The following is a 27,292-nucleotide window of genomic DNA, read 5'->3' as shown; positions in this document are numbered from 1 at the left end:
GATACAGGCTATCTTATAAGACTACAATTTATTGCATCTTGCTCATACTGCTAAAAATAACTATCCCCCATGGTAGATGTCTGATTATAAGAGTTCTATTAAAACTAAAGACACTGTTACATCGAGGATGGAGAAAAGCTGTTCCTTTACTTCAAACAGAATTTTAAAAAATGGGTGCAACTGATGTAGTAGGAGACATTACAATTAGAAAATTGAGTAACTTATGAAACAGGATGGTTGAACACTTAAGTTTTCAAATCATTTGTGGTAGGAGCTTTCACACTAAATAGGTCCACATTTGCTTCAGGGAGCCAAAGGGTAAAGTGTTTCAGGCCACGTTTGTGCTGGCTAATCTTCCCTCCCGGCAACTGTGGAAAGGTATGGATTGAACATGTAAAATAGGACGAAAAGAAACTAAGCTGATGTCACTACCCCTTCCTCCACATTTACCATGATTGTGTGATCTGTTCTTGTGTACTTCATAAATGTATGTCCTGGGTATCATCGAATTTAAAACCAAAAGTGATGGGCGCCTGGGTGGCTCAGTTGGTTAAGTGACTGCCTTCGGCTCAGGTCATGATCCTGGAGTCCCTGGATCGAGTCCCGCATCGGGCTCCCTGCTCGGCAGGGAGCCTGCTTCTCCCTCTCCCACTCCCCCCTGCTTGTGTTCCCTCTCTCGCTGTGTCTTTCTCTGTCAAATAAATAAATAAAATCTTTAAAAAAAAAAACCAAAAACCAAAAGTGAAGCAAGAGAGTATTTTATTTCATTTCATTTTACTGATGAAAGGAAGGCCTACAGATATGAACAGCCAGTTAACGACACCCATCCTGGGCTAGGTGAGGACTAGGAGGGATTAGGTCTAAAATTAAAGTCTGATGTGGCCCTAAACCTGTAGCATTTCTAACCTTTAAGAAGTTACAGCCTTTAAAAAGCAAGCTGGGATGGTAGAAGGAACATAATCACTACAAAATGTTATTCTCTTGGATGTCTAAGGCAACCAGCGTTACTCAGCAACATTAGATAAACTGCTACAGTATTATCACTGCCACTTGTTTCATATAAACCTGTATCAATTATGAGGTTTTAAAAAACTATAAAACATTACCTTGGAATTTTTAAAAGCACAGTCACCCTTGATCCAAACAAACTCTCTATATTAGAAACTGAGAGGCCTTCCTACTCTAATAATGTAGACCATCTCTCTTTGTAGGCTCAATGTGGGTCACGTTCCCCCAACAACAAATTTAACTTGCAACTAAAACTAAAGCATTAAATTTGCAATATAAATCAAAACAAACTGGTCAAAGTGAGAAAAATATTCCCCATACCAAAATTTCAATGACTATATATCTGAACAGAGTACTTTACCCCTCATCACCCCTGACACAACATGAACAACTGTCCTAAAAGCAAACAGATTACATCTTAAACCTGCTAGTACATCATGATGGCAGTGTCTCAGGAATGAAATTATTTTGTTAGCCTGTTGGTCCTGCTGTATAGCGTGACATGACATTGGGGAGGAAAAGCCTCTGGGCTACTGGCTGACTGCAAGGAAGTTCACTGAAGGACTCGCCTCCTGGCTTTCAGTTATTTGCAGCCAAGGCAAAGAGCTAAGATCAAGAATCCTTACTGCCTTCTGCCCGTATTTTCTGCTCTTATACTTATTCACACTCCCAATTCCAGGAGTTGTGTTAGCCTAGAGGTCCCTAAAAGAACAGAACAGAGCTTACTCTTCATCATTTCTTGTTTTGAATTTTAAATCGTCTGGGATGAATAATTTAGGTGCTGATCTTTCCTTTCCTATACTGTTTTAATGTACTTCATCATTTTGATTTTAAGTCACCCTGTTCCATCCCTTACCCATTTAAAATATTTTTTTAATCCTACCTTTGTTGTGACTTCACTTCTCTAATTCCTGAGTCCTGAATTCTACCTTGCCTATTCCTGACGATTTTTAAAACTTATCTTACTCTGTCTTATTTTGTTTTCTTTTTAAAAAACTAATTTTGCCTTTTTTTAGACTTTTTGCCTTTTTCTTATTTCCTGTAGCAAATGCTTTCTTAATTATTTCCCTCAATATTATCTTCAATACATTTTCCTTCCTCACAATTTTAATATTTAAACTTTATATTCTTTGGGGTGCTTGGGTGGCTCAGTCGGTTAAGCATCTGCCTTCGGCTCAGGTCATGATCCCAGGGTCCTGGGATCGAGCCCCACGTTGGGCTCCCTGCTCAGCGGGAAGCCTGCTGCACGCCCCCCTCCCCACTCATGTGGTCTCTCTCTGTCAAATAAATAAATAAATAAATAAAATCTTTAAAAAAAATAAACTTTATATTCTTCTTGATCATATAACTTATCCGTCTGTTTTCCCATTTTTTATTCTTATCGCGAAGAGAAAAGAGTTCAGCTGCCCTGGATTGTAAAGTCAGGCGGGAGCCCAGCCCCGGACAGCCCGCTCCACAGAGACCACAGCAAACCGTTTTTCCAGGCAGGACGTCTGGTACCTTCCTTTCATATTCTCCCAACTCTGTAAGTTAGGTTTTCTAAAATTTTCAATGGACACAAGTATAGTAAAAGTTATAGGCACAATTCTTTTAACCTATTAAAATACCTAAATCCATTTTGATTCAAAGGGGGTAGTTTTCCTTAAAAAAAAAAAAAAAAGGGGGAGGTATGTTGAAATCGTATCATCAACATACCCCTCTCAGAGTCTTAAAATATACTATTCATTCTTCTCAGAGTCTTATAAATAAAATTTAAAGTTCTGAGAATTGAACTATGCATAAAAATGATGATGATAATAAGTTATTGATAACTAAGCTAATAAACAACACAGGGAAATGTACACCATTTAATTGTTAAATAATTTTATTTTCTCAATTTGGTTTCAAAAAGCATTTGTTTAAAAAAAAAGCCAGTTTAATTCAGGCTGGAACATTAACAGAGATATATCAATAAATAAGAATTCAGTGGTACTTTATTTCAAGTTGGCTTTTATATCTAATATATAACTCTATTTTTATATAACTAATCCCTGAATTACTGAAGGAAAGCAAGGAGGGACAAGAGAATAGGTGAGCAAAGAAACAGAACAGACGGACAAGAAAATATCCCTGCTTCTGGTTCTAAAAAAAAGAAGAAGAAAATCACAAAATAAAGAGGGAACAAAAGCTGTAATCTTCTGGGGGAAACAATTTGGCAATTTATGGTCCTAAAGACATGAACAGAAGTGTTTAATTCTAATTGACCTACTGATGAAAATTTGGTTTATATCCCATTTTATGTGGTTATATTTACATTTGACCATAACTTCTATTAGAGAAATATCTAGCAAGTAAAGCATGGATATACAACTGAAACATAAAATACACATATAACAGAATAACAATAACATATACCTTAAGTGGATCTGCTAGGTCTGAAAGCTGATTAATTTTCTGTTTAATTGCATCATACTTGTTTTCTGCTTCTATTTTCAGACTTTTAAGATGTTCCATATTTCCTTTTTGTTGTTCCATATTTTTCTCAACCATTTTCATTTTGATTTTATTTTCTTGGGCTTCGTCTTCCTGGTTACATTTACAGAGCATATGGAGTTAATTAAAATACTTAAGTTATGAAATAGAAAAACTGTGAAATTCTGAGAGAGGAGACACTACAGATTCTAGGCAATCTGATGAAAGACAAATACAAAGAACACTAGCATGTTTTCATACTCTTAGTGGTAAATCAGGAAGTAGAAGAAAATGATTCAACAAAAAGACTGACATTTGGGAGATAAGTTAAACTGTACTGTGCTTGAGGTCATAATCAAATGGAAGAACTTTTATCTAGTTACTCTTTCTTTCAAAATGCAGTGTATTTAACTAGCGCCAGCCAATATGTTAGATGCTGAGTAAACAAAGATGACCAAGACATAATCCATACCTTCAAGAAATCTATGGAATTAAGGCAGAAAAATAAACAGTGAAGAACAAGATTACTAATAAAAAATGAAGACAAATTCTCATTCACGTAAAGCTCCAACAGACTTTATCTATCTTGCTCACTGTGATATCCCCAGCACTTAATATGGTGCCTGGTGCAGAGTGGATACTTAATAAATACTTAATCATTTTAACCAGACCCCAATCTATCTAATGCACTGCTTACTGTAACTCAGAGAAGTTAAGCTGAATGTAATAAACAGTTCCTTGAAAAAAAAATAGAGTCACAAATGTGTGATAAATTAAAATGCAAACCAGTTTCTTGGGGGAAAAAAACCCCAACAATGCAGAGACCAGCTAAACTGACTAAAAGGTATCCATTAATATTAATACTGATTAACTGTGAAATATACTATGCTAGGCTGTTTGGTTTGAAAGGCCACTTGTTAGAAGCACACTGTTTAAGCTTTTTTTATTACATGTAGTAGAAGAAAAATCAATTATTATGCATGCACGTTACATATACAAAACATTAAGGAACCTGAATGCCAGGTAGTTTCTACCTTATATGCAAATGAAGACAGCAACCATAAAAAGTAGCTCCAATTAAAAGGATTTAAAAAAGGCTGAGAGTAGATGCTATTAACCTAAATGACTGCTGTGTTCTTTAACATTACATTTAAACTGAGGAAAAGAATCTTACCAACGTTGCAATATCTACAGACTGGTGTTCTTCTATATTCTCAAGTTCCCGAATTTCAGAAATACTTTCTGTTATTTTTACCTGAAAGAAAAGTATTTCAATTTTAGTAACATAAAATAAATTAAGGGGGTGCCTGGCTGGCTCAGTCAGTAGAGCATGTGACTCTTGATCTCAGGGCTCTGACTTCGAGCCCCATGTTGGGTGTAGAGATTAGTTAAAAAAAGAAAATCTTTAAAAAATAAATAAATAAATAAATGAAAAAATAAATAAAATTAAAAACATAACAAAACCCCAGAATGTATTTGGCGCCTTCTAAGAAACTCTTCATTGCACTTAATCCACAAAGTTCTTACTCTGCTTTTGTTACAGAGGGTTCTGTAGCTAATGAAAAGAGACCACAGTAGTATTAAATGAACAAAAGGAAGTTGTATATAAAGTCTGCAGTGATCACCCTTATTTCTAATCCACAAACATGGAAAAAAAGATGGAAGAACTCCATCTTAGCATTTAAAATGATGACAATGTTGAATCCATTGAGTAAATCCTTTTCTGAAACACTCAGATTGAGGTTATGGCAAGATTACTCCAATGCAGGGCTTCACAAAGTACAACCCAAGCAGCAACCCTCCCCAGGGGCTTCTGAGACTCTTTCAAGGGGTCATGAGGTCAAAACTATTTTCATAAAAACACTAGGACATTATGCAACCTTTTTACTATTTACAAAAATATAAAAATGTCAATTTTCTCACGGAATATTTTTGGTTTTGGAAAAACATAGCTATTTTCCATTAAAATGTTATTTTTGTTAACACATGAGTTTTTGTTAAGTGAACCAATAAATATTCTTAAAGTTTGTTTCAATCTTTTAGAAGATTTATTTGAGAGAGAGAAAGAGCGAGCGAGCGCGTGCAAGCATGAGTGGGATGAAGAGCAGAAGGAGAAGACTCCCCACTGAGTTGGGAAACCTCAATGCGGGGCTCGATCCCATGACCCTGAGATCATGACCTGAGCCAAAGGCAGCCACTTAACCAACTGAGCCACTCAGGCGCCCCTTAATTTTTAATAATTATGTTAAAACCACATAAATGAAAGCTCTTTTAAGACTGTAGAGGGTCTTGGGCGCCTGGGTGGCTCAGTTGGTTAAGCGACTGCCTTCGGCTCAGGTCATGATCCTGGAGTCCCGGGATCGAGTCCCACGTCGGGCTCCCTGCTCAGCAGGGAGTCTGCCTCTCTCTCTGACCCTCCCCCCTCTCATGCTCTCTATCTCATTCTCTCTCTCAAATAAAAAAAATCTTTAAAAAAAAAAAAAAAAAAGACTGTAGAGGGTCTTGAGGCCAAAATACTTGAGAACTGCTCCTCTAAAACTACATGAATGGTAGGATCTTAAAAATAACTTGTAAGTAGGTAAGTTGAGAAAAACAAAGGGACTTTTTTTTTTTTTTTTTACCTTTAACTCTCTATAATGTATTTGGCGCCTTCTAAGAAACTCTTCATTGTGCTTAATATCCTTTTCAAGGGCAGACAAATGTTGCTGAAGATTTAATATCTGGGCCTTCTTATTTTCAACTTCATTCTCCAAGTCACTGGACAGAGAGGAGAGGATAAAAAAACACCTTAAATCTGTTTCTGAAAATCACAAATATTTTAGGTCTTTACAAAGAAGAGCTTATTTGTGATAGCTTATTTGCAAAACTCTATCTAGTTAGACCAGTTCTATATTCCTACCAAGTTATCAATAACATGAAAATACAGACATTTCAGAAGACATCTAAACTGGAGTCATATTTTACGCATTTCATTAAGAAATATTTATGATTTTTTTTTTAAAGATTTTATTTATTTATTTGACAGAGACACATCAAGAGAGGGAATACAAGCAGGGGAGTGGGAGGGGGAACACAAGCAGGGGAGTGGGAGAGGGAGAAGCAGGCTTCCCACAGAGCAGGGAGCCCAATGCAGGGCTTGATCCCAGGACCCCGAGAACATGACCCAAGCTGAAGGCAGACGCCCAACTACTGACCACCAAGGCACCCCAATATTTATGATTTCTGTGTGGCAGGCACCATGCACAGTGACAGGCAGAGGTGGAAACAGAAATAAGACATAAAAGAATCAAACAAACAGGAAAAAAACCCAGGAAATAAGCCATTAACGTTAAAATGTGAACAGGATACTTTATATCTTACAGAACTACGGGAACATACAAGTGAGTCTGGGGCAAGTGACAACTGAACTGTATTCTCTAAAGGTTCCCTCAGCTGGACCAACTATGGGACATGGAAAGACAGACACCAAAGCACAGAGAAACCCGATAGCTCAACATGTGCTGTCGTTGGGTAACTGCGGGAGTGGAAGGGATGGAGAGGGGGACAATGAAAAGGGATGGAAGAAAAAGTCAGCAGATGCCAAAGCCATAAAGGGTCTCTGTGACAGGAGTCACTGTCTTCAGAAGTCACCTCTTCCCACCTCATTGATCCAAGCACCTGTCTCCCAAAGTCATGTGCCTGGTGGGAGAGAACCACTTTTGCAGTTAAAAACTTGTTTCTGTGCCATATTTCAGTAAGATGCATATTTTTCCACATTTTAACATCTCTGAAATCATGTTCCAGTTCATGGTTCAATTAACAGCATTTTTTCTTTTTTAGTAACAGAGCAGCTTAAATTTGATGAAATACTGTAACTGTGCTACCTTGCCAGAATCCTCAAAATTAGAAAAAACACTCAAAAAATGTCAGCTGAATGAATGATAAACATGAGGAAAGGAGGACAATAGTTGTGGTATTTCTGGTAAAAATGGGGATAGATATAAGAACTTAAGATGGCTCCTCAAGATTTAGTAAGAAATATTTGAATTACTATATATAAATCTATACCCTTATTAACAAATAAATGTAATTGCACTAAAAACAATAAAATATTTACCAAGTAAACAAACTCTGAAACCCAGAGCCTAAACCAAAAATAAAAACCAGTGAAATAAGCACAGACAACATTGTTATACTATTTCCTGAATACTTAGAATAAATTTAAGCAATCAACATAATCTATATAAACAAAACTACTAGACTGTACAACTTCCTTTTCACTGGGTAGGATGAATTCTGTTACACACTTTCTTTTTTTTTTTAATTTTATTTATTTATTTGAGAGAGAGACAGACATAGCTGCAGAGATAGTGACAGAGAGCACAAGCCTGCTTCTCCCTCTGCTCCCTGCTGAGCAGGGAGCCTGACGTGGGGCTCGATCCCAGGACCCTGAGATCTGAGCCAAAGGGAGACACTTAACTGACTGAGGCACCCAGGCACCCCTGTTACACACTTTCATATAGTGTTCCTCCTTAGTTTTTAATTAATTTTTATACGGAGCAAGAACCTTTGCTACCTAATGAAACAGGTACAACTAAGCTAAGCATGTGTGTGTTGTTTGCGTGGGATGAACACAGGCTCCTGAGCTGCCTATCCAAGTAGTACTCTCCCCAGTCTCCAGCCCTTAGTCTGCTATGTTTGTCTCCACAGCACTTGACCTAGTTAGTATTCATCTATATTCTATGTCCACCTTCTTAATATAAGCTCTGGGATAAGGAATATTTTGCACTTTATTTTGTGCTGTGCCTTGTGCCCAGATCAGGACCTGGCACATTAAGTACTCATTCAATATCTGTTTTAAAGAACACATGAAAGAATAAATTCAAAAAACACACTTTGGAAAATTACATTAAATATGTTACAGTATTTTGGCAATTAAAAAATCCACAGGTAAACTTTTTTTTCTGATCTTGTATGTAAGCAGTAACTGCACTGGAATTATTCCAAGAGCTACCTTAGACATTTTTCTTGCACCTTATGTGTACTTTCATCATGGGAAACCACACTGGGATAATCAAACCAAGTCAGTACCTGTAGTTAGAACTTAAAACCCTTTGCCTGTTAAGAAGTCACTTTGTTCATTATGAAATTGTGAAATGTATTATAATCTTTTCGCTTAAATTCCAGGGCCGTTTTTCATCAATAGGAATCTGTCAGTGCTGAGTTGAAGAGGGTGTAGAGAAGCACCCTTCATATACTTGCAGTATGAGGGGAAATCGGGGAATCTTTCTGGAGTCATTTAGAAATCACTGTTAAATGGTCAACTTATTCAAAAATAAAATAAAAATGTTAAATTATCTATTTTAATAAATATTAAAGCTCATTTAATATTACACATATCAAAAATATTAGTAATTGCTTAATATTATTAAATATTTAAAATTGAACCATAAATTATATATTAATATATCAATTACAGTCATTTGGCAACAGCTATTAAATAACTTAAAAATTCATATATCCTTTTACTTAGCATTTCTACTATTAAGAATTTAAGCTATGCACACACTTCCAAAACTATGCCGAGATCCACATACGTGTGTTCGCTCTGCAGCACTGTTATAAGAGGAAATGGTAAACAACTCCTAGGTCCATCAACAGGGAACTGGTTAAGCAGCATATTGATATAGCCATACCGAGAGGCAGTTCTAAATGTGCTGACATGGTACGACTGCCAAGATACAACATTGACAGAAAAAAAGCAAGATAGAGAAACCATATGCATACTTATACATAGCACAGTATGGATGAACTTTACACGTAAGTGGAAGAAGCCAGGCACAAAAGGTTGCATATCATTTGTTTCCATTTATATGAAACATCCAGAATAGACTAATCCATAAAGACAAATGCATAAAAGGATTAGTGGTTGCCAGGAGTTGGGGATTGCGGAAGTAATAACGGCTAATGGGTACGGGTTTTTCTTCTGGTGTGATAAAAATGTTCAGGAATTAGCTAGCTGTGATGGTTGCACAACCCTGTGAATATAATAAAAATCTCTAAATTGTATGCTTTAAAATAGAGTGAATTTTATAGTATGTGAATTATATCTCAATTTAAAAAGTCACTGTATGGTACAAGGATATAACCTGGGAACACGTATAAGAAACTACTCAACTATTTACTTTTGAAAGAGGGATGAGGGTGTGCCTGGGTGGCTCAGGTCATGATCCCAGGGTCCTGGGATGGAGTCCCGCGTAGGGCTCCCTGCTCAGCGGAGAGCCTGCTTCTCCCTCTCCTCCCTGCCTGTGCTCTCTCTCACTAACTCTCTTTCTCTCAAATAAATAAATGAAATCTTTAACAACAAAAAAGCGATGAGAACAGTTCATTCTGTATACTTTTCTACACTGTTTGAACTTTCTCACCATATGCATATATTCCTTTTAATTATTTTTTTAAATGTCAACAAGGACCATGGAGAAACAGGATTATGAGCTACTTTTGTTTCCCAATTTATACTTTTCTATATTTAAAAAACACTAGTGAATTTTTCTAAACTTCCAAATATCAGGCAACTATCACACTGGTTCAGGTCAAAACAGATGACACAAAAGTCATCTAAGTATCATTAAAACTTGGTATATTCTCTTTCTTTTCTTTCATTTTTTAAAATTTATTTTTATTTTTTCCAGAAAATCCAGGAATTTTATTCCCTTCAGTGCCTTCATCTCCCTCCTACATTCTTTCAAACTTGGCTTTTTTAGCTATTAGCCTTTTTCTCTCTCTTTTTTTAACTGAGGTGTAGTTTACATACAATATTACATTAGTTTCAGGTGTACAATGTAGTGATTCAAAATTTATATTTTATGAGGTGACCACCACAATAAACTAGCAGCCACCGGTCACCAAAGTCATTAAAATATTAATAACAATTAATATTAATTATATTCCCTACACTGTACATTACATCTCTATGACTTACTTATTTTCCAGCTGGAAGTCTGTACCTTTTAATCCCCTTCATCACTTTCAGCCATCCCATCATCCCTCTCCCGTTTGGAGAGAGACTGTTCAACCACCAGATTGTTCTCCATATCTATGAGTCGGTTTCTGTTTTATTTTATTTGTTCATTTGTTTTGTTTTTTAGGTTCCACATATAAATGAAATCATACAGTATTTGTCTTTCTCTGTCTGACTGACTCAAATTAACATAATACCCAGAACACTATATTTATAATTAATAAAGTTTATCAATGTGGGAAACAACTTTTTAAAAACCAGTGTTCATCTGGCTTTTAAAACAAAAGATGTGTCCCCTACACATTAATGTGAATACTGTTAACTAAAAAATGAAGCTAAGTATCAACTTGAAACCTTTACTACTAAAATGTTGGAATCAGAGATGCCAACTTGCTACTGGGGTATATTTACAATCTCTTCCAACAGTGCCATACTTTTTTTTTTGAAGACTCGGGACACAAATACACAAGGCAATTTTTGTTGAAAGGGAAGTATAAGCAACATAGTGTAATACCACCATGATATTTTTATATATTTGTACTCATGTCTGCTTGAATACCATATAATTTAGTCTTACCACGTTAAGAATTGGGAAGGCTAGATTTAAATGTCATGGCACAATGGACAAAAGCTTACCACTTTACAGGTCAGTTTTACACAGCACATTCACACATTTATCCTCTAAGACTCAGTGTCAATGTAAAATGTGTGCTTTGTGCCATGACACCAAGTTGCTGGTCATTCAACTTTTTTCTGTTGCTAAATAAGTTTTACCAAACTTTCTGATAACCCTTATGGCTACTGGTCTTTACACTGCTCTCAAAGTCACATAAAAATGACTAATCTTATCTGAAAACAAGAGAGATATTTCAATAAAACTCTCATTTCTCTTACATATATAAGTCATTTAGAATACTTTCACTTTTACTCAATTTTCTTAGATATTTATTTTACTTAAGTTCTAAGTTCTTCTACTGAAGGTCTTGCAGGTCACTAATTTAGTTTCAACCCATTAATTTGTCACCTGAATTCATTTGGTTAGAAAATCATGTTTTTTGGTACCAAAATTCCTTTCTGCAATGCTTGTGAATCTCATTAAATACACTTACTAGTTTTCTGTTCAACTTCTCACTTTGTCTCCCCTGGCAGCTCGATTCTCCTAGATGTGTGCTCTAATTGTGCCGACTGATCTTTTTAGACCAGTGCAACTCAAGATACAGTCGGAGACGGAATATGGAACTTGAGCCAGAATGTAAAGCAGCACACCTATACTCTCACTGAGCGAAGTCAGAACTAAATGATGGGATAGTGATGTAGCTGATGTACATTCTGAGTTCAGCTCCTTTGTCTGCAGATCAGCTGGTCAAGGGAACACACTTTGTGTTCTTAGCACAGAATACTATTGTCAAAGTGATGATGGGAAATAACCATCAACCTAGAATTCTACACCCAGCTAAATGATCTTTTAAGCCTGAATAGATTACTCACAATCCTTCCTTGAAATAACTTACTAATAGAGTAATATGAAGGGAACCAAACCCTATAGGAAGCAGTAGGAATACCACAGTAATGCTACATTGACACTAACCTTATCTCAGAATCCACATCTTTGCTTAGGAATTTAGGTCTTGTATTTTCAGATGAATAGTAACGTCCTGCAAAGACTTGATCACCATCAGCAGTAAAAGCTTCTCTACAATTCTTGGGTGGCTTTTGGGACTGCATTACTGCACGAGCTACAGAATTATTCTAAAAAAATACAGGGGGGAGAAATACATTTTTGAAGTTATGCCATAGCATTTCTGATACACAATTTCAAAATGTTACCTATCATTATTTTAAGATTCAAGTATTTTTATTTAAACATTTAAACATAAGTAAAATAATTCCAAAAAATTAAAGAATTTCAAAAACAACTCTCATGATTCAAAGAATTAAAACTACTGACAGTCTTTAGAACAATATAGTAAGCAAGGTTTTATGACAAACTGATTTTAAGTTCTAATGCTGTTATCCATTAAAATTAAAATTTTAAGTACATTTTCACATGAAAGTGTTTACTTAGATCAGTGTTCACACAAATCTTACTTTTTCTAAATGACTTTAACAGCCTGAAAAGAAAGATGTGAATGAACAGCAAATTGCAATAAAAGATGAGTATACTGAATTACGTGGGGGAAAGCCTAGAAATAAGCCCTAGAAGAAGTAAAATGGGCATCAGGCTTAATGGAGGCCTAGCCAACCTCTGGGGACAGACAAGAGGACTTCATTATTTCCTTTCAAGGATCCTTCTAAAATATGAGCAAAGCACACAAATAATTACAATATGACCCTGCAACACATACACGGTATATATATTTAAATTACTGATATAATTACTTCTCAGTTTGTTATTGAGAAAAACAAACTGTTTTGATTAGATCTCTGTTTTGAATTTCCTAGTTTCTTCTCAGCAAATTTATGCCAATGATGATCTAACCCAACAAGTACATAAAAATACATAGGTGAAGAGTAAATACTGATTTATTTTACAATACTTTTAAAGTTTTAAGATAAAGAACTCATAAAATATCAAGTAGAGTATTTGCTTAAAAATAGAATAATAATAATACACTTATCTATAAGGGTAAATAAAAAATGGATTTGGCAGACAATTAAGAAAGAATGAATAACAAAAAATTTATAGCATCATTCACCAAAATAATATGTATTTGTGAAATATTTACTGAGGAACAGCCAAAAATATAAAGTTCCTTCAGGCAGAAAATGCATAAACCAACCAGCTCTGTATTATTCTATAGTTTCCTATAAGGTAAAAGTACAGCGGTAAGACATATTAACAACTCCATAATATAGAAGGGGAAGAGGATTTATATAGCCAACCTCAGTTTTGGAAATTTAAAAGTATATAAAATTCAGCAAGCATCTTATCTTATTACTTTGATCAGAAGCACTGTCTCTATGCTTCTCATGTCAATCAGGCTGTTTGCAACCACTGCATTATCTATTTCTAAAGCTGTCAGGACTGTTGGAAACTCTGGATGATAAGCAGCTCTAGGAGACAAAAATATGTAGGTATTAAAAAATTACATATTGGGGCGCCTGGGTGGCTCAGATGGTTAAGCGTCTGCCTTCGGCTCAGGTCATGATCCCAGCATCCTGGGATCGAGTCCCGCATCGGGCTCCCTGCTCCTTGGGAGCCTGCTTCTCCCTCTGCCTCTCTCTCTCTCTATCTCTCATGAATAAATAAATAAAATCTTTAAAAAAAAAAATTACATATTAAAAAATATGGAAGTATTATCAAACTTTAATTTTATATACATATCTTTTTAATGTGTGACTATAGGTAAGACAATGGAAAATATCTGATAACATTTGAAAACACCTGTAATAGGTTTATTTTATCTAAATAGCAAACATTTATATTATGTGCTAGGCATTCTAAGAATATTATAAATAATATCAGCTCATTGAATCCTCATAATAACCATGGGACTGATAATGTTATTCTCTAATTTAAAGGAGTTTGTTCTCAAGATGGGGGAGGCAAACCACTGGCCTAGGATTTAAAGCAGAGAGAAGTCAATGGAGTAGGAAAGTTTAAGGTTCAGGAGAGAGTTGAAATAATTAAAAGAAACAGTCCAACAAACCAGGCAAGAAAGCATGCAATTCAGAGCCTACGTAGAATAAAGAGCTTTGGAGAGCAAGAGCATCTCTTGTGCTGAGCAGGACAGACGTACAGATGCAGACACAGAACTGGGTGGCCAGCACGCCGAGCAGTTCAGCAGCCTGTACTTCAGAGTGAACAAAGCCGTTTTTATAGGAAAGGAAATTATCCCCAGCATCTCCTGGGGAGCTATACACTCCCCCAGGCTCCTCTGATGAGGTTCTCTAATGTGAGCCTAATATACCTGATTCATTCTAATATTCCAAGGGTGTTTTACTATTCTTTTCTAGATTAAAATAACATGCCCAGTTTTAAAATTTAGTGTTTGAACCACAATATATACTGATAAAGTTCTTCACCAAAAATCACCCCTCCAAAATGTCTGCAAAGGCAGGTGAAGTTGAGAGAATATTAAACATACCCGACCTGTCAATATTCTGTCAACACCTAAAAGTAACATCCAACTTCCTCTACTACGCCACCAACTTAAACTTCAGCATAATTCCAAACTACTCTGAAAGGCGAATGCCTGGAGCTGCTCCATTAACCTCTGACTTCCCACTGTCACCACGAGCTACAGCCGCACTGTTCCCGGCTTACCACGCCTGTTCAACCTGCTCTCTCCCTGCATCCAGCACATTTACAGATTTGCTCCCACACCCCACTTTCTTCCCTCTCCAGCCTCATAGCCAATCAATGAACTCCTTTCTCAATTGCGTCCCTCTTCTTCTGTAATAACTACCCATTCTAACAATCCTACTATAGTATCAGTCCAAGAGTACGTATACATTCTCACCTCAAACCTATTAAAAAGCCAAAAATCCTGCAGCCATGGGCGTTTGAATCCTGAGTGGATGTTGGTTCTGCTTCCTCACTCACTCTCCCCAAACCTACCCAACTCCGCAGGCCCTCATTCTCAGCACACAGATTCACCTATTTCCAAGAAGTGACCTCATGCTGCACAAATGGAGCTCATTCTGCACCCCTTCACAGGATGATACGCTGCTAGGAGACTGGAAATACAACCACTGGGAAACACGGCGTGCCAGCAGGGCGGTGCTACTCATGGGAGTTCGTGCAGCGGGTCACGACGGAGCAGTCCCAACAGCTGTTCAGGACCCGTCCCTGTTCCCCAAAGGACAGTGCTGGTGCAGAAGCCAAGCTCTCCCAGTAATCTCCTAGGGACAGTTTCCAAGGTCCCCGTAGGGAAATGCCCAACTGCAAGTCACCATACTGGCTTTCCACCAGCTGTCCAGAGTTTTCTCACTCTAGATGCAACTAGCCTGCCAGGGGGCATCTTTACCATAAGCAATGTTGTCTGATAGCACAACTGAAATTTCACCTTTTTTTTTTTTTTTTAAAGATTTTATTTATTTGAGAGAGAGAGAATGAGTGAGAAAGAGTGCACATGAGAGAGGGGAGGGTCAGAGGGAGAAGCAGACCCCCCGCCGAGCAGGGAGCCCGATGCGGGACTCGATCCCGGGACTCCAGGATCATGACCTGAGCCGAAGGCAGTCGCTTAATCAACTGAGCCACCCAGGCGCCCTGAAATTTCACTTTTATCAGGTTTTAGAAATCAGGATTAGAGCCAGAAACTAATGTAGAGTCATATTTTTATGCAGACTGGGAAAAGAGTTTACCCTTAACTCCCAAATCCTTATTTCTAGTCTAAAAGCTCAAAACTGACAATTCCACAACAGGATTTATCCACTTCTGACAAATCCACTTCTTCCTTACACTTCTCCTAAACCAGTTACGAGCACATCTGCTCGGTCCAGAGACCTAGCAGTCATCCTCAATTCTTTCATTCTCTTAACATTCAAGTAACAAGTTTTATTTTGTCCTAAATAACGCTTTTATTTTTATTATGTTTTTAAAGATTTATTTATTTATTTGAGAGAGAGAGAGTGTGTGTGCAAGCAGGGTGAGGGGCAGAGAGAAGGGGAGAGAATCCTAAGCAGAGTCCCTGCTGAGTGTGGAGCCCGACGTGGGGCTCTATCTCATGACCCTGAGACCATAACCTGAGCCAAAACCAAGAGTCAGACACGCAACCAGCTGAGCCACCCAGGCGTCCCCTAAATAGCGCTTTAATCTGCCCCTCGCTATCTATGATGCAAATGCTATTTTTTGCAGAATAATTTATGATGCCATGCCACTATGCGTTTTGCACATAGAATTCTATTTGCTTATAAGGCAATTAAACCTTATCTATCACTTGACAAATTCATCAGGTCAGAAGACTTGGTTATTTGTCCTCTTTTCTCTAATTTCTTCGCTAACCTGCCTACTAACATATAACTACTCTCTCATCTGAACTACATCTGCATTTTGTGATCCAATTTTATCAAAGCTGACATTCAATTAGAAAATATGTATTATATTTGAAGGTAAAGTGACTAGGCAGTCAGGCAGTTAGAAAGAGGTCAGTTTAAATACTGTGCCCTTGAGAAGGTTTGTTAGGGTCATCAAAGAAAACTACCACAGCTCTTTACGGAATCTGCAAAGCACCTTGAGAGTTGAACTGTAAGTACTGAGTGCCAAAGCTCCTCCTTAGCACCCCCACCCCCACATACCCCCTAATTTGCCGTGGTCTGTATCACCTCCCTCAGTATAATTTCTATGCTGCACCATGTCCCTTCCCCTGTCCTGGCTCCCACAACAGACCTTGCGTAAGGAGCTCAAGGGCAGAGAGCATGTCTCATTTATCTATGTGTCTCCAGTGCCTTGACTGAAGTTAAAGAAGTGGCTTGATGACATTTCATCAATCAGTACTACAGATTTGGTTAATATAAAAATGTCTTAATTCCTTCTGATCTTGTACATGATTAAGCACAACCCGAAACGGCATTTAGCTACCGACACCTCACCTGTGTCTTACATCATACATCTCATTCCGAAACTCAGAAACTATTATCTGTGGCCGGGAGGTCCCTCGTGAATAAAACCTTTCCATCAGTGCCTGAAGAACTCTTTCATCAGCATGGTTATGGCAACAATAGGCCTGCAAAAGTCCTTTCAAGCAAGATTCAATAGCCAAAGCAAGTTCAGGGTCACGAAGATGAATGCAAGCTCCTAAAGGTGAGAGAAAATTATTAAAAGGCCCATTAATATTTTGAAATATTAATGTAACTTTCTTCTTATAATAGTTTATAAATGACTTCAAAATATTTTCATATAAAGAAGCTTAAATGACATTACAGATCTTATGTTAACTAAATGGGAGATCCCTACATATCCACTGGATACACGGGGGAGAAAAACCCATCAAATCCTGTGAAAAGAACACCCCACTAACTCCCGTGTAAATCAACAGAGGTTTTTCTATGTAAGTGTATACTCTTCCAGCCTCTGAATGGCATTTTGAAAAGTAAGCCAAAAGGTTTACAGATTCTTTATTATTTTCTGTCAAACTGATTAACACTGGGATTTTAGAAACAGAGAGAAAATGCCTCATCCGTTTAAATGGATCCTGGTATAGAGGTACATATCATTTATATGAGATTTTACCATAACACTTGACACCGTGTGTAATGCTGTACTTACACGGTAATAGAGTACTTTAGCAACAATACATTTATATTGACAGCATCATTTTCACTTAATGATGTTATAGAATTAGAGATAACTCCTCAGGAGAATTCAACAGATTACAAGTATTTTTTAATCTCATGTATATATAGGGATAATTCAATAAACCCAGGTTTTCCACTTGAAAAAAGACTTAGAAACAATGTTGTCCAACCTAAACAGAAGTAAGAAGACAAGTCATTTTATAAAGGTTACACAAAACTCAGGTGGTGAAGCGTTCTGACTATATCACTGTCACTGGATTTTCGAACTAATCAATTATATTCAAATTAGTTCATTCATTCATTCATTCATTCAGGAAAAAAATCAGATCAGATTATTCAACTCTATAGTTTTTTTTTTTTCCTTTTCCTAAGTTTTCTTGCTTTTGGCTCTTTTATGCTTTAAAAATGTAAAAGGGAAATTATAAAGTTTAAAGTGATTTTTATAATTACTTCTTAAAATATGTACAATTAAAATCCACATATAATTACATAGCTCTTTGGTAACAGTTTTAAAACTAGATTCAATAGGCCTTTTCCTGAAAATAAAACCTTATTTTTAACATTTCTTATATCCTGACCAAATGGTGACAAATACCTAAAGGGCCCACGGGTTTACAGGTAAAATGCCCACGTCTATAGGCATCATCTATTGCTTCAAGAAGGGCTGGAACGTGAGGGCCAAATCTTTTCAGTCGATCAGTTTTACTATCTTTTAATTCTTTCAGTTGCCTCTGATTATAGCTCAGTGTATGCTTGACATCTAATTCTTCTCTCCTAAAAAATAAAAGCAGAAAAACAGAAGAGATGTGTGATACAGTTATACAGAAATATCCAGTCTTTCCCCTCAACACCTGTATACCAGTGAATGACTCAGCTACTCTAAAGACTAAAGGCAGATTTCTTTATTTGAAAATGATTGTGTTAGTAGAGAAAAATAGTCTCAAGTCCTCAAAACTCAGCACGAAAAAAGAAATGATGCCATAGGGATGAGGACTAGAAATCCCAGAAATGGTTCAGCTCTACAAGTGTTGGAAAAGTAATTTTTAAAGATATTTTATTCAGCACAAGAAACCACAACCACAACAAAACATGTTTTCTCTCTTCGTATAAAGAACAAACCACATGATTTTCAAGTCATTGAAAAAAGTCATTTTAAGGATGTTGAAACTTACTTAATTCTGATCCGTTCTTCCTTGTCCTTTTCTATGGCTTGCTGAAACTGTTCGATCTCTTGATTGATTGAGCTTTCTTGATCCTGCAAGGCCTTTACTCTCTCTTTTAACCAAGATATTTTTTTTTGTCTTTCCAATCGTTCAGGTTCCAAAGATTGATCAGTACTAACAGTAAATAATCCAAAATGGAAAATGTTAAATGAAAAACTGAACACTGAAAAAATACAAAGCAATGTGATAAAATTCCTTTAGAAATAATATGGAAAATATAATACTCCACTTCGCTGAGTTCACTGTATTACAAAAAGAGGTATTCATGAACATAGCAAAGTAACCATCTTACCTTTTCTTTAGTTCTTCAATCCTTTTGCAAAGCTGTTCATCATCTTTCATTAATGCTCTATACTCGTTTAGAGAACGATTATATAAAACCTAACAAAAAATTAGACACAGTTTGGTAAGATAAAAAAAACACATATCCTATTCAAATCCACTTTTGCCAAATCTTCAAATCAGAGGTGAAGTATATGCAAAAATGTATTTTTAAAACGAAGTATATAAATGGTCACATGAAACCATTATTTTTTAAAGTCTGAAAGCAGTACAGATTTCTACCTAATTACAATACCTCTACTTTTAAAAGTAAATGAACACTATTTATATTTGATATACAGTATTTAATATTCCAGGTTGGAAAATTTCTCTCACCTCAGCTTCATTGTAGACCCTTTTCTTAGCAGTAACATCTGTTTTCAATGCCATACATTCTGGTGCTCGTGCATTTGTCTCTTGACTAATCTTTTCCAGTTTATCTTGAATATCTTTGTATTTTTTTTCTGCTTCATTAAGTCTAACCTTTAAGAAAATAACATTGTTGGAGTGCATTTTACCTTTCTTTAACAAACAGAAAAAAATTTTAAATTATATACAGCAAATAACAAATTCAGTTTCACTCTAAATAATCTCAAGACCTCGGGTAAGCAAACATAATTACATAAAACACTATTTTAAAATACAATTTTTAATTCCACATTTAGTTATCCAACAAATGTCCTATCTTCTGGGGATACAAAGAGAGAGTAACAATGGTCTGCAGGTAACACACTTAAAGGGAGATAGACACAATTTAGCAGAAAAACAGATTGCTTAAATTGATCATAGTTTGGATACCATAATGCTTAAGTTGGTTATGTCTATTTGTAGTTGTGGAAGCATAGAGAACGAATCTAGAGGTCTGCCAGAAAAAGTCAAGAATGCCTCCTTCAAAGCAAAAGTAGCATTTGAGCTGAGACTTGAAAGATTAATGCAAATGTACCAGGAGAAAAGCTGGGTAAAGGTGTTAGAGGCAGATGGGAAAGCATGCAGAAAGGCACTAATACTACTTTTGGAAATGAAAATATCTGGAGCTTAAACTGAGAGGGTGGTGATGGGAGCTGAGCTGGAAGCATGGAAGTGCCTAGAATTCCCTAAGATCAGCTTACAACTTAACCCTCCAGACAACAGGGAGACAAGACATGACCGAATCTGTACATCAAGTCACTTTGGAAGCACAAGCAGGGTGGAGGGAAAATTAAAGCAAACAATTTCAGTGAAGAGTTAACATTCCAGAGCAAAATGAATTAGAAACCAAAATGGGGCACTGAGACAACAGGAATGGATTAGAAGAGACAAATATGAGAACTATTTGGATCAGGGATCAGCAAACTTTTTCCAGAAAGAGCCAGATAGTGGAGCTGACACAATTTCTTCACATCCCTTCCACTTAACGGTCATTCTATAATCAATCACCATGCATAATACGGCATGAAAGGTTTTATGTAAGACATGGGAAGGATACAAATATAAAATAAGATAGTTCTTACCCTCCAGAAATTTACCATTTACTACAGAGAGTGCCCAAATGCTTAAGTAGGGGCAAAGGCCTGCAGAACTAAAGTATCACCCTGCCTGAAGATCCTCCTTTTCCCACTTGAAAAAAAGGTGAACATTATATTACTCAGACTGGATTCCATTTTTATTATTTTTTTTACTTTTCACTTTTTTAAAAAAAATATTTTATTTTGAAGTAATCTCTATACCCAGTGTGGGGCTCAAACTTACAACCCCAAGATCAAAAGCCATATGCTCTACGAACTGAGCCAGCCAGGCACCCCTGGATTCCATTTTTAGATTGGAGATTATCTAAAGAGAAAAATAACTTAAGGTCTTCCACTATGACAAGCTAGGAAATGAGGATGAGGAGAATCTGGTGGGGAAAAAAAAAAATTCCAGCATATTCTCACAGAAATGAAAATCTTAGGTGAGAAAAGGTGGGTGGGGTTGAACTTCCATTTGCTACCTGAAGAGGGAGTAAGAAATTCAGCCTGTTTCTGTTATTTTTACATATTTATTTCTTACTTTTGATGGATTAATAATAACATAACACTTAAAGGGAAGAAAACATATCTGCTTACCTTGAAAAAGCAAGGTGGGGAAGATGACATCCTATACTATAAACTAAGCTTGGTAGAACAAAATACTAAGAGGTAAGCCATCCATACGGAGTAGGTGGGGCTTCTACAAAAATGAAAGGGCTAGGAGTTCTACTTCTGGCATGACAAAATGCAAGGAATTCTGCATTGCAGGCTACATATCCTTGGGAAATACTAAAAGACCACTCAAGTGCAAATTTTAAACTGGTGAATTATATGGTATATGAATTATATTTCAATAAAGCTATTAAACAAAGAACAAAAATGCGAGTATAAAGAGTGGATTGGCTATATGGTAAAAAGGTCCATGCGGACAGCCCTAACAGAAAATTACTGCTTTTACTTACCATTCAACCAACTTCTACCTCTAGACCCAAGTGGAAGACTCTTGAATCTTACATAAATAGCATAGTTTCCATGTGGCTCTTAGATCTCAGGTTGAAATGAACTTTAACAGACCTAACAACTTGTCCTACATGTGTTCCACCTACACGAAATCCTCTGATGGTTCTGGGCTCTAAAACTTCAGTTCCCTGGAAATTCTGATAGCAATCTCTGGGCATTCTGCTCAGTTCTGAAGTGTTATAGTTCACGATACTTAGCTTTCTAAGTGACTATTATTCTAGCACCTCAAGGTTTTTTATGTTGACACTCCTAATGAACAACAGTAAAAGCTTCATGTTCTAGCATCTCTAGTTAATAAGGAAGTACCACTGTCCACATTCTTGAGTTTAGAGTGCTACATTACTGGGCTCAACTGGTTGATCATGTCCAAACAATACTCTTTTTAAAAAAGAGTTGCCGGGGAGCCTGGGTGGCTCAGTTGGTTGGGCATCTGACTCTTGAATTTGACTCAGGTCACGATCTTGGGGTCGTGAGATCGAGCCCTCCATCAGGCTCAATGGTGAGTGCGAAGTCTGCTTGAGATTCTCGCTCCCTCTCCTTCTGCCCCTATCCCTGCTTGTGCTCTAGCCCCCCACCACCAGATAAATAAATAAAATCTTAAAAAGAAATAAAATAAAAAAGGGTTGCTATAATAGTACTTGAACAAAAGTTTATGTCAGTTTCATTTGATAATAAATTCAAACATAGATAAATATATAGGTTGAAACTGCTACTTTTGTAGGTCTTTTAAAATAGTCTAATGTCAGTAATCTCATATGCTTTAACCTACTAAATCTGTATTAAAAAAATAATTACCTGCTGTTCTTCCATCTTCCTGTCAAGTCTAGCAGCACGATCTTCCCCAATTTTGATATTATCTCTGATAGCATTCAACTGTTTTTCAATTTCATTGACCTAAAAAGAAATTAGTGTAAATCATGTATAAGAGTAACTGAAACCAATATTTTCTACATATTAAAAGCATAAGTGAATAAGTAATAAAGTAAAAATTACCACTGCCCAAGCCATTTCATGTTTCAAGTATTCTAAATTAGTCTTCATTGTACTTAAACCAGTAATACTTTGAAAACGTTCTTCTTTCTCCAAACACTGGCGTTTTAGCTCAATAAGTCGCTTGAAAAAAAGAAAAAAGGATACGTTTCTTACTAACACTGAAAAGACAAGAGTTTTTACAAATGTATTTCTTTTGAATGTACTTCCTTAACCAGTATTAAAAAAGATATGCAGGGAAATGACTTAAGGTGAAAATAAAAATATCTCTGGTTCTTTGGTATATTTTTACTAGGTGCAGTTATTTTCTTAATTTCTGCGTTATAAAGAAGGCCAAATATTCTTCAAATGAAGATCAAAGGAATAAAGGGTTTAAGACCTCACAAGTATAGACAAATCACAAAACTCAGTTTCCCATTTCTCTCAACTCCATATCAGATAGACAGACTGGTATGTTCTTCTGGGCAAACTATACCCAGTACTCATTCCAAAGATAATGGAAGACACAGAAGAAATTTATTTCTAAAAGCCAAATAAGTTATAATTATTTATTTATTTACTTCTTTATTTTTACTTTTTAAGTAGACTCCACATCCAGTGTGGAGCCCAATGCAGGGCCCAAACTCAGAACCCTGAGACCAAGACCCAGTTGAGATTAAGAGTTGGACACCTAACCGACTAAGCCAGGTGCCCCAAGTTATAATTTTTTAAATCTAAGTTCTCCCTAGTAATAAATAAAATCATCAGGGGCACCTGGCTGGCCCAGTCAGTTAAGCCTCCGACTCTTGATTTTGGCTCAGGTCATGATCTCAGGGTGATGAGACTGAGGCACCCCCTCCCCCCCACCCCTGTGGGCTCCGCGCTGGGTATGGAGCCTGCTTGAGATTCTCTCTCTCCCCCTCTGTCCCTCCCCCACTCGCTTGCACACACACACGTGCGCACTCTCTCTCTCAAAAAATTAAATTAAAATAATAATAAAAATCATCAAACAAGTATCAAATATAATGACATTAGAACAGCTTCTCAAGTGGCTCCTAGACTTTAGATTCTGCACACCTGGATAGATGGCCTCTCCCCTTCATTCATGCTTACCATCTTCAACTAGAGCCTCATACTGTGGATCTAATGCGTCCCTACCAGTCACTTTCCCAATTCTCCAGGATTATCTCAATCCATTATCACTCTCTTCAAGCCTCATACACCCCCACCGCCCTAATCCCTCACTCATTCTCCCTGCCTCCTACTTCAGGGAGTTTAGTGGCCATCAAAGGAAACTCTCTCCAACTTCCAACAATCTCATTTACAAATCTAAAGCAGGAGGAGGTGGCTTCATGACACTGAAGTCCAGCTCCCATCTCCTACCTATATATTTTGGGTCCGACCACCAGCTTCTGCCTTCTCAGGAGGTTTGAATTAGTTCATTTTTCGTCCCCATCTTTTCACCTTTGTTTCCACTTGGCCCTCTTCACTGACTCCCTTCCATTATCATGTTTAATCTTTACTCACTTATCTTTCCCATTTACAAACACAACAGCCACTATCCATGCTTGGGGACCTCTTCCTCCTCTCTCCCTCGAAGTTTTCTGAAGGTAATCTCTCTTCCATTTCCTCACATTTTCAGCCCCACAAATCTGGCTTCTGTTTTCACCGCTACTGAAACTTGTCTTGCCACAAGCCTCTATGCGGATTATGTCACTAAATACAGGGAGTATTTGTCAAACCTTGTGGTGCTTGCCACTCAGAACATCACAGAGTTGTGACTACTGCCTTCTCAAATTCTCTTCCTTGACCTTTATGGCTTCCATGAGCATTTTTCTTGGCTCAGGCCTGGACCCACTTTCCATTCCTCCCCAGCAATCTAAGTCATTCCTGCGGCTTACACACCAACAACATACTAATGAATCTCAAATTTTTACTGAAGCCAGACTTCTGCATTCCTCACTCTTATATCCAATTGGATGTTTTATAAGCACCTCAAAACCAATGTGTTCAAAATGAAATTCATCATTTTTCTTAAAAGAAAGAAAAGAAAAACTGGCTCCTCTTCCCAAGATTCCTATTTTAAGAAACTTAGTCTACTGCTCAGGTCATCGATCTGGAGGTCATTTGGTCACCCGTGTTATCTCTTGTCTCAACTTCACTCCTCCCTGTCCCACTTAACATCTGCTCAAATCATTTCAAAACTCTTCTTTTCACTACTACTGCTACTACTCTAACTTATGTCATCATCATTTCAGTGGACAATGAGAACTCTTTATTTATCTCTCTACATTCTTTCCTTACAGCAATTCACCCTCTTCCACAGCAGAGTAACTGATTACAAATATTCATTTAGTCACATCATCCACTTCCATGTGTTCTACTGTTCTTAGGTTTACAAGATCCTCTACAATCTGGCCTCTTTTTTCTCACTTTTGTGCTCTTCACTCTGGCCAACCTGGAATTCCTTCAGCTTTCTAACAGCACCATATGCTTTCTTGCCCAAGATGCTGCCATTCTTATCCCTAGGAATGGCACCCTTCCTTACTCTCCCCATCCCTTGTTTCGCATTGTTCATCATTCAGTTCTCAACCTAGACATCATCCTTAACAACTACACTCCTCCCAGGTCTCTTTCCCCCAGTGCTGATACCCCCTAAGTGCTTTTGCACATATCTAATCACAAGTCCTTTAGGGGGGCCCACCATACTCAGTTATTTACCATCTGTTTCCTGCTGAACAGTTAGGTCTCTGACCCCAGAACCCAGATATGTATTTGCCGTCATACGGCCATGGACAAAGCACAATGCCAGGAGGCACATGCTGGAACTGGTATTTGTTGACTGGACAGCTTCCAGTTTCTATCTAACCTTCACATACTATTTCCTACAGATTTAAATATTCAAAGCCAGAGCTTATTTTGAGAATATAGGACATTTAATTAATTAGAAAAAGCTCTTATTATGTGTATATTATACATAAGGAATTCTGCTACACGATATAGGGAAGTGCTTCTTTAACTTCATAATCAAAATATCTTTAATAGTTGATAACAAAGTATATCATGGAGAAAGTGGGTGTTTAACCCCCAGCTGTCTGAAGCAAACACATTTCTTCAAAATCCTGATTTATTATTTTTAAAATAATAAATGTAACACATGCTATTATGTTTTTTTGAACATGCAAATATTTCCTTTTCCTAATAACACTGATACACCAAGAAACTGTGCTGTATTAATTCTGTGGTTTACAGTGCCTCCTTGTACACTACTTCAAACTTGAGTTTGAAGGGATAATGTGGGGAATAAAAATAAATATATCCACCCTTGCTATTTGAGTTTTCATACACCCACAGACCTAACTTTAAATATGCAGTTCTCAAAACCTGAAGTAAAAGGGTCAGTGCAGCATCTAATGAAGTTGACCTGGGTCAATCATTAGTACAATTCTGTGTCAAAAGAACAAGCTAAGAACTAGCTAGAAGCTCCACTAATTCTATAAAACTGACTAAGTAACTAAAGAACAAGATACAGAATCACACAAAAATTGGTGGGACTTAATGTACGGGATGAAAAGCTGAAACATAAGCCTTATGATTTTGAGGTCTCTGATTATCAGACAGAAGGTTGGATCTTCAGGAATCTGAAGAAGAAAGTACAAGAAGAAAATATAGCAGATGTAAAACCAAATTTAAGTAAGTCTCATTGGCTTGAGTAATTTCAAATTGACACAAATATGCACAGCTACCAAGCTGGTGAGTATGGATGTGACAGTTGCTACCAAGCTATCAGTGCTTAATGAACATTAACATCTTCCCAGTGTGATGAAAGAGTTATCTACCGTATATAATTACAAATGCATATTACGTTTATAATCAGCTTGAGGCTTGTGCTTATTTTCCCATCAAAAGAAATATTATTCTTTTTAAGCTACTTACAGTGGGAATTAGTGATACCTTACTATAGAACCAACTAGTCATATATCAAGGCATAAGCATGTAAAATACTGCTCTGTCCTCTAGTCTCTAGCCTAACAGAGGAAAACGTGTACATACCCATTATTCCAAAACAAAAAAGTAAAGGCTAATAAATACCCTGAATATAAAAACCACACTTCCTATATTTCATAGTGTTATGAAAGTGTTACTAGTTTTATATAGATACATATCTACACATAGGTATATAATTTTACAGTACCATTTTTAAGTACTAAAGGAATTTGATCTCAAAAATATTTGCATTACGTGTTTACAAACCTCTTCTCCTTGATTTATCTGCTCCTTTGTTCTTTCTTTTGTTTCCATAATATATGAATAATCTTCTTTCATCTGTTCAAGTTGGGTTGCTTTCATAAAGAACTGTACCAATAAGAAAAACACAATTAGGAGTTTGTAAATTGCCACAGAACTGTGAAAAGAATTAGGTCTCCAAAAATTTTTGACTAATTATGTAAAAAGATATTAAAAACACACTCAAGTGAAAGGGGAACCCTCCTACACTGTTGGTGGGAATGTAAGCTGGTGCAGCCACTCTGGAAAACAGTATGGAGGTTCCTCAAAAAATTGAAAATAGAGCTACC

At 36.8% G+C, this 27,292-nt stretch overlaps 1 protein-coding gene across 4 annotated transcripts in view; it reads right to left on the bottom strand.

The window, feature by feature from the left end:
• The window catches only part of SMC6 (structural maintenance of chromosomes 6), a 94,748-nt gene that overhangs the window by 24,139 nt on the left and 43,317 nt on the right, over positions 1–27,292 (bottom strand). For all 4 annotated transcript variants that reach the window (XM_081797158.1, XM_081797160.1, XM_081797156.1 and 1 more), the window contains exons 8-20: positions 26,970–27,071; positions 22,740–22,859; positions 22,542–22,640; positions 19,579–19,725; positions 19,214–19,302; positions 18,871–19,035; positions 18,300–18,472; positions 16,994–17,204; positions 13,399–13,513; positions 12,048–12,208; positions 6,081–6,216; positions 4,634–4,714; positions 3,403–3,573 (exon numbers count right to left, since the gene is read on the bottom strand). In XM_081797158.1, coding sequence (XP_081653284.1) covers positions 3,403–3,573; positions 4,634–4,714; positions 6,081–6,216; positions 12,048–12,208; positions 13,399–13,513; positions 16,994–17,204; positions 18,300–18,472; positions 18,871–19,035; positions 19,214–19,302; positions 19,579–19,725; positions 22,542–22,640; positions 22,740–22,859; positions 26,970–27,071 — 1,770 coding nt within the window. The remainder of the gene's footprint in view (positions 1–3,402; positions 3,574–4,633; positions 4,715–6,080; positions 6,217–12,047; positions 12,209–13,398; positions 13,514–16,993; positions 17,205–18,299; positions 18,473–18,870; positions 19,036–19,213; positions 19,303–19,578; positions 19,726–22,541; positions 22,641–22,739; positions 22,860–26,969; positions 27,072–27,292) is intronic.

The sequence above is a fragment of the Leptonychotes weddellii genome, chromosome 10 (genome assembly GCF_054177405.1).
Source record: "Leptonychotes weddellii isolate Sample4059 chromosome 10, ASM5417740v2, whole genome shotgun sequence".
Lineage (NCBI taxonomy): Eukaryota > Metazoa > Chordata > Mammalia > Carnivora > Phocidae > Leptonychotes > Leptonychotes weddellii.
Note: the sequence above shows the minus strand (reverse complement) of the source record. Positions and strands in the feature narration are given on the sequence as shown.